At 28.3% G+C, this 9,074-nt stretch overlaps 1 protein-coding gene across 1 annotated transcript in view; it reads right to left on the bottom strand.

Moving 5' to 3' along the window:
- LOC100199152 (KICSTOR complex protein SZT2) overlaps positions 1-9,074 on the bottom strand; it is a 225,030-nt gene that overhangs the window by 55,735 nt on the left and 160,221 nt on the right. Inside the window, exon 43 of the mRNA XM_065806194.1 lies at positions 3,185-3,305. Within this exon, the coding sequence (XP_065662266.1) occupies positions 3,185-3,305 (121 nt within the window). The remainder of the gene's footprint in view (positions 1-3,184; positions 3,306-9,074) is intronic.

The following is a 9,074-nucleotide window of genomic DNA, read 5'->3' on the forward strand; positions in this document are numbered from 1 at the left end:
TATACGATTATACTTGACCAAGCAAAACCATAAATCTTGTAACTTATACTCGATGAAAAAATATCACATTATTACATCACCATTGAACTTATATGATAAATGAAACAAAGTGCTGCCATAAAAACAAATTTTCAACTAAAAATTTTAATGTCATAAAAGCAGCCATTCCATAGTATTCTTTTGTATATCTTTTTTGTTGTTATGATTTTTTATGGTTTATAACATCTAATAATTGTTAGTACATAAAATTTTAAGATACGTTATTAACCACTTAACGAACCTATTAATTTTTAAAAGTGTGTCAAAAACAAATCTATTTTTTTTTTTAATTGATTTTACTGTTTTAACCATGCAAAAAAGGAAAATAATAATAATTAATAAATTTTAATATATTTAATAATTTATGACCTTCCTAATTGACCTTTGAAAACTTGCTCGACATATGTCGAGCATTGCAATACTGCATAAAATTCTTGCAAAATTCTTGAAAAATTGAAGTGAACCTAGTTGCAAACTTAATTTCCTCTATTTCTAAACAATAAAATATAAAGTTGATTTCAATAAATTTATAAATTTATGATTTTATTACTATCGTATTATCGTATATTTATTACTATCGTATTATCGTATCATTTATTACTATCGTGTATTATCGCATTCGTGATGTTGCCTTGCAACATTACGAGTGCGAGAAATACACGAATCTCCCTTGCATTGGTATTAGGAAAATCTCTATCGCCTTTCTGCAATGCATACCGATTTGTTTCAGTGACAATAATATTGATTAGTTCATCGTCAAAATATAAATTCAAAAAGTCTAATGCATTTCCATCAGCAGGAATATTTTGGTTGCCGAAAACAAATGGAAACCTAGGATGAGGTATCGTTGGTTGAGGTTCAATTTGCCATGCACGCACGTCTGCAAGCGTAGGCTCATCTTCTTCAGAATCATCGTCTGAGAAACCTTCACTGTCACTGGAATCACTCCTCTCATCGTCAGACGAACTAACATGAACTGAGTCGGTATCGCCCAATAAACTTCCTTCGTCACTGTCGGAATCCATCATATTTATAAGTAACACAAAAAATGGGCACAAATAATTCAACAATGCAGGTTACGCAACAGATAATTCATGCAAAATTATCAATCACTTAAAAAAAAGTCACGAAACAATGCAATGCACTTCCAACCGCCCATGTGTAAACACTGGCGCGTGGCAGTCATAAAAAGAAGAGTTTATCGTACAGGAAGCGCATCAGATATCATAATAACCAATCAGAAGCTTTGCTCGACATATAGCGAGCTAGCTCTCAAAGTATACCAATTTTTGGTAATGCTCGACATATCTCGAGCAAATTTTTTTTGGCTAAAAAAGTTTGCTCGACATATGTCGAGCAAATTCGTTAAGTGGTTAAATATATCAAACTAGATATTTATTTGTCGTTATATTATTTGCTCTACTTATTATGCAACATGCTGTATTATGCAATATTATTACGCAACATGTTGTATTATGCAATATTATTATGCAACATGTTGTATTGAGCACGTTGCACGTTGTTGAGCAAGTCAGATAAACATCATTGCCATATTGAGCACTTTTACTGAAAATAATGAGTTTTAGGTGGGCTCCTTAGCTACAGTAAGATAATTGGGATGAACTATATTGTAAGTAACTAGTAGGAACTATATAAACTAGGAGGAATTATATAAAATGATAGGAGGATATATATAAAGTAACTAGGTGCATCTATATAAAATGACTAAGAGGAATTATATAAAGTAACTACGAGGAACTATAAAAAATAACTAGGAAGAACTAAATATCACCACTACACCACTACTATGCGGTAGTGGTGTAGTGGTAGAGCGCTCGCTTCATAAGGGAGAGGTTCCGAGTTCGATTCCCACCACATCCCTGGTAGTACCGCGCTCAACTTGTTTCTCTGCGCAGCGGCCTTTTTCATCAAGTTTCGTGTTTCGGAGTGAGATAGAGTTGAGAGAGGGTTATAACCACAATTAAGTAGCCTCCTCGTTTGTAGTGGCCTTCTGGGCCTTAAGGAGGTGAATTTAAAAAAAAAAAAAAATTTAACTCTGTATAAGAGTAAAAAGAATAAACTTGAATCTTCCTAATGGTTCCTATGGTTACAATAAATATAATGGTGATATTACAATAAATATAATGGTGATATTACAATAAATATAATGGTGATATTACAATAAATATAATGGTGATATTACAATAAATATATTTGGTCCTGATCAGAAAAACACCTTTTACAATTAAAAGTTGTGAGCTATTATAACTTTGGAGTCTGTCCAAATGGAAATGCCAACAAAGACACTTGTTTGCAAAAACTGCTTTAATTACTTTATAATGTCATATATATGAATAAGATAATAATAAGAGAATAAGATAAAAGCATTATTATTAAGCAAAAGAAAACCGAGAGACAAAATAATTAAATCATATTCTAATATAAATATATTTTGATTTAAATAGATTTTGCGATAGACTCTGATTTAAAAAAAAAGACCAAATCCAAATAATAAGATTAATTATGATACTTAAGACACAAATATAAATGATATGATAGTTAAGACACAAATATAAATGATCTGATGGCGATCAAAAACTGATCATGTATTAATACTTTATTTAAAGATTTTTTTTAACCATTTACATAAAAAAAAATTGAAGATAATTTATGGTTAAATTAAATTATTTAATAAATAACTGCTAATTAACCATGAAATGGAATGCAAAAGCAAATTGCTTATAGCGTAAAAATAACGTAATAATAATATCTTCTTATCAATAAACGTATAAAAATATGAATATAAACATTGCTTAAAGACTTTTTATATTTTTATTAAGTATTTTAAAATTTTCACTGCAACATTCTCCTAACTGCATCACTAACTGCAACACTAAATCACTGCAGCATTCTCCTAACTCCATCACCAACTCACTGCTGCGTTCCCCCAACTGCATCTCTAACTATATAATAAATTAATCATATACTAAAATTTATTTCTAAAGATATTAGAACAAAATAGATAACTGAATAAAATTATTAACTACAAAATAATTAAATTATAAGTAAATAATAATCTGTAAATTATTGTAATAATAAAAAATGAAATAATTTTAAATTTAGTAACTATTTAAAAAATTATAACCAGATTCATCTGTTCCCATGCTTTGTAACCATTTTTGTGCATTCCTTCCAATAACGATATATCTGCACCAATTGCCAGGAATAAGAGATTCATTGCTTAGAGAAGTTTTAATGCTGTCAGCCTACAGAACATGAAATATTATAGTTTGCAAAAGATTTTAACTTTGATATATAATACAGAAATAATAGTATATATACAGTTTATTTTAAGAATTAACTTATTTGATGATTCCGAAAATTATAAATGTGAAAACTTAGCACATTAGTAATTACGAGTTTTATTAATATACTGTCATCTCTGTTTGATAAGAAAAATCTCTTGTGACATCAATAGTTAGATCTCTTGTGACATCAATAGTTAGATCTCTTGTGACATCATTAGATCACAGATCTCTTAACTCAGCATTAATTAAAATAGCAATAATTAGGTTAAACAAAATAAGAACTACAAGACAAAAGTAATTTATTTTATATTATTATATATCTATAATAATATATAATGAATAATAATATATAATAAAAATAATAAATAGTATAATAAATACTATAGTAGTATAAAAGACAGCAAAAAATAGGATAAACATTTAATAGAAGTTATGAAATGAAAAAATATATATCAGTGAAGACTTCAGTAAGCAAACAACAAACATTCGCAAGCAGTTATTTATTAAAGCTAAAGAAATCTATTCTTCAATTAAATTTTCCAAAACGGTTTATAATCACAAAGTCTTTTTAAAAGACTATCAGATTGTCAATTATTAATTTAAAAAACATGTTTATATATATGTTTATATTTAGTTATGTATGTAGTGTGGGTATGTGTGTGTACATATATACATATATATATAAAAACCTCTGCATATATTTAAAATTACAAAAACATTTAAAACTCATTTTATAGGAATAAATTTTTAGATTCATCTTATAGGAATGCTTTTGAAAAAGTATCGAATTTATTTCAAACTAATACTTTTTATTTAGAAATTGAATCCAGATATTAATTATTTTAATGAGATTAATGGACCCGAATTTGAGTGCTCTTTCTTTTATCCAGATAAAATTAAAAGCATTCTTAAAAAAGATGATAATCGTGATTATTATAACGTAATCCACATTAATATGAAAAGTTTGAAAAAATTTTTTTGATAACTTTTTTAATATGATTTGCAAAACGGAAAACTTTTATAACGTTATTTGTTTAACTGAAACTTGGTGCACAGAACAAGATTTTAAATCGAACTCTAATCTCCATCTTCTAGGCTTTAATACAGTGTTTTTAGAGCGTAATGTTAATAATCATGGAGGAGCACTTTTTTTACACAAAAGAAAATATTGTGTATAATATTAGATGTAAGATGAGTGTTTTTGATGAAAATATTGAGATTTTAATGGTTGAAATAATAAACAATTCTAACCTAAAATTATTTTAATAAGCTGCTGCTATCAACCTCCAACTGGAAGAACTGAGTACTTAAGCAAATATTTAATGGATAATTTAATAGAAAAAACTATCCAAGAAAGAAAAAAAAAAATTACATACTGGGCGATATCAATTTAGACTGTTTCCAGTATGATCAAAAACAAAATATAACAAAGTTTTACAATTATTTATTCTGTACAGGAACAATACCCATTATTGATAAACCTACTAGAATTACAAATCATTTGTCCTCTTTAATTGACAATATTCTAACCAATGATATTTATAATATAACGCTTAAAAAAAACATTATAAAAACTGATGTTTCTGATCATTTATTTTATTTTTTTCTGCATAAGCGCTAACCGCAAAACAAGTATGCATGGAAAGATAACAATTAAAAATCGTGTTTATAACAACACTAACCTAAATTTATTTAAAAAGCAACTCTTGAATCAAGACTGGAGCTATATAAATTTCAATAATAATATAAACCTCATCTATAACTCTTTTTTTAAAACTTTTTATAAAATATACAACTCAAACTTTCCATTACGTGAAATAATTCTTAATGCCAAAGACCAATCTTGTCCTTGGATAACTAAAGGAATTAAAAAATCCTCAAAAATAAAGCAAAAGCTCTATGTTAAATATCTAAAAAATAAATCAGAAAAGCATAAAAATACTAACACAGTTTATAAAAATCTACTTAAAAAACTCTGAAAAAAGCAAAAAAAATTTACTACTCGGACTTGCTTATGAAACAAAAATATAATTCAAAGCAAGTTTGGCAAATAATGAAAGAAATTACTGGTAAACATAAGACATGCACAAATTTTATGCTAGCTGCAATAAAAATGAAAAACAAAACAGTTTACAATTCAAATGAAATAGCTGCCGAATTTAACAAGCTTTTTTCAACAATAGACAATAAAATTCCTTATGTAGAAAATAACTAGAAGGAAATTTATTTCATTTCACAAATTCAACTCTGAATTTTTCAAACCTAACATATAGTGAACTTGAAATAGCATATAAAGCAATAAAAAGAAATAAAGCAACTGGGCCTAATGATATAAATGGGAACATTATAATCGACTCTTGATGTGATTAAAGATATCCTCTTTAAAATTTTTAAAACATCTATTACTCAAGGATCTTTCCCAGATAACTTGTAAATAGTAAAAATAATTCTAATCTTTAAAACAGGTGACCCTAACTAAACGTAACAACTTATCGTCTACCAATCTCAGTTCTACCAGTCTTTTCAAAAATATTAGAAAGAAAATGTATAACAGATTGTACATTTATCTTATTGACAATAAACTTCTTTATAAAAATCTGTTTGGATTTCGGAGAAACAGTTCTACAGAACACGCTTCTCTCCAAGTAACGCGCAGCATCGCTGACTTCTTTAAGAATTCTCAATTTACACAAGGCATATTTATTGATTTGTCAAAAGCTTTTGACACTGTTAACAGAAGCGTGGTGGCCCCAGAGGTTATGCGGGATTCCCGCATGGGCTTTTCACTTTTTTATCTAAATATGGGCCTTTTGGCAAATTTTAATTTTTTCTACATTTTAAAGAAATTCCACAAATTTGCACAAATTAAATTTTATTAATCCCTAGATTTTAAGTCTTCAATTTTGAGCGCAATTATATTAGTATTTTGCATAATAGTAATATTGCTTTGAAAACAAAGTAGATATATTTTAAGAGATTATGATATTTTTTTCATAAGAAAAATTATGAACCCATAAATCTTTTTTTTCGTATGGGCCTTTACATCAAGCATATATGGTAAAATACCGCATATACAGGCCTTTTAATAAAAAACCTGCATGGGCTTTTTAGAGCCACCACGCCCCTGACTGTTAATCACCATATTTTATTGAAAAAGCTGAAAAGCTATGGTATATGAGATAAAAACCTAAAATGGTTCAAAAGCTATCTCAGTAACTGTAAACAATTTATTATAATAAGGAATCTTTGTCGCAATTATTAACGAATATAACATGTGGTATTCCCCAAGGATTCATATTTGGGCCACCCTTACTTTTAATATATATAAATGATCTTTACAAAGCTTCTAATTTAACAACTATAATTTTTGCTGACAATACGAGTTTATTTCAGTTACATGAAGATATAAAAATACTTTTTTATAGTATGACTGATGAACTTAAAAAAATTTCATATTGGTTCAAAAAAGAAAAGATTATCTTTAAATACCAATAAAACAAAATGGATACTTTTTTTATACAACTTCTAAAAAAAAGAAAATGCAAAATATCTTGCATGACTTATCTATTGACAGTACAGTCTTATAAAAAGAAAAAAATTAAAAAATTCCTAGGAGTCATAACAGACGAAAACTTATCTTGGAGGCAACAAATTGATAATATTTCCATAAAGATTGCTTAAAGCATTGGAGTTCTATATAAAGTTAGACATATTAAATAAACATCAATTAACACAGCTATATCATTCCTTTATTCATTGCCATTTAAATTATGCAAATATAACGTGGGGAAGCGCTCACAAAACCAAACTTAAATCACTCTATCAACATCAGAAACACACAGCTTGCACAATTAACTTTTGCAAATCGTTTTTCAAACTCAACACCACTTCTTAAAGAAATGAAAGTTTTGAATATTTATGAACTAAATGTTTTGAATATTTTATTATTTTTAATATTTTGATCTTCATGCCAGTAAAAGTATCGAAGAGCCATTTTGCCAATCTAAAAATGACCACTTTTGTATTTCTTATCATGGTCCTTCTCTTTGGAATAAAATAATTTTTTTGATTTTTCTTATACATGGTCTTATTTTTCTTTTAAACGGAAAGTAAAAGAAAATATTTTTTCAACGCAAAATATCTGTATCTATTTTTTTGTACTTTTTTTCTATTTATACTTTATTTTATTTATTATATAGATTGTGAAGAATATTAGAATATTGTAACCTTTTTTTTGTTATACAGATTGTAAAAGGCTTCATAATAAGATAATGTGATTTTCTAGAAGTTCTGTCAGTAATATGTTCAATATAAATTTACCTTGTACATATTCTGACAAATTAATAAATAAATAAAAAAATAGAGAAAAAAACTGGGATCATTTTAGCTGTAGCTAAAGTATTACAAGATTACAACTTGATTAAAATCTCAAAAAGCACAGCGAGCAGGTCAGATAAAAAAATACAATAACAAGTTTCAGATGATATTATAAAAAACATTTAGTTGACTCATACTTTTTTATTCACTGGGATTCAAAGTTAGTACCTAAAATAAAGCAACTTTTCATCAAATAAATCTCTTCAACCTTCCATCAAACGAATCTCTTTAACTTTCCATCAAACAAATCTCTTCAACCTTTCATCAAATGAATCTTACCTCTTCAAAAAAATCACTAGACTTGCTTGCTCTTAGTGAGACTAATTTAAATTCTGCTATTCCTTCTTCAGATCTCAGTGTTGATGGTTACTATCCTTTGATTCGCAAAGACTCCAATAGTCACATGTTGGCTTAGGGGCATCAATTCACCTATTTGTCCTGAAATTAGGTTTGAATTCTTTGGCCATACTTTTATGTACTTCTACTTTGCACCTCTTCACTCTATCACCTTTCTCTTGTTCTTTATTGTTGACCTTCTTCTCAAGACTGCATTCTTTTAGATCTAATATCTGATCAAATTATTCATGACCTTTCTCCTTACTCCTCTTCCAAAATTGCTGTTATTAGTGACTTTAATGCTCATCACACTGAATGGCTTGGCTCTAATGCCACTGACCCTGCTGGCACTAAAACCCATAATTTCTGCATTTCTCAATCTCTTTCTCTAACTCAAAGTTAACTTTGCGACTCATTTTCTTGACAACCCTAATCATTTACCTTCACTCCTTGATTTATGTCTGGTCTTTGATCCTAGCTTGTGTTCAGTTTCTACTTATTCTCCTTTAGGTGGTTCTGACCATGCAATAATCTCTTTAAATCTTTCATCTCGTACTTCCTTTTCGTACTCACCCTGTCATTGCACTACTTACTTCTATCCTAAAGCTGACTGGGATTCTTTTTGTAATTTTCTTTGTGACAGTCCTTGGGTTGATTTCTTTTCTCTCTCAGCTGAAAAATGCGCCTTCTACATAACTCTTGGATTCAGGCAGGAATGTCTTCTTGTCAGTTCCAAGTCAAGCCTCATTCTACTCCATGGTTTTCATCCTCTTGTGCAGCTGCTATATCTAATCGTAATTATTTTTTATCTTTTTTTAAAAGAACAACGCTCTTGAGAACAAACGTTTATTTATTATCGCAAATAAACAATGTAAAATGGTGGTATCATGTCTAGCTCTATCAACTTAAACTCATTCTTACTTGACTCTTCATTAAGCAAAGTCTCATTCTTTTACTGTATTTATCTCTGCATGCTCTATTATAAAATACTTGTCTAATTTTTCCCCCACACTT

This window comes from Hydra vulgaris, chromosome 09 (assembly GCF_038396675.1).
Source record: "Hydra vulgaris chromosome 09, alternate assembly HydraT2T_AEP".
NCBI lineage: Eukaryota > Metazoa > Cnidaria > Hydrozoa > Anthoathecata > Hydridae > Hydra > Hydra vulgaris.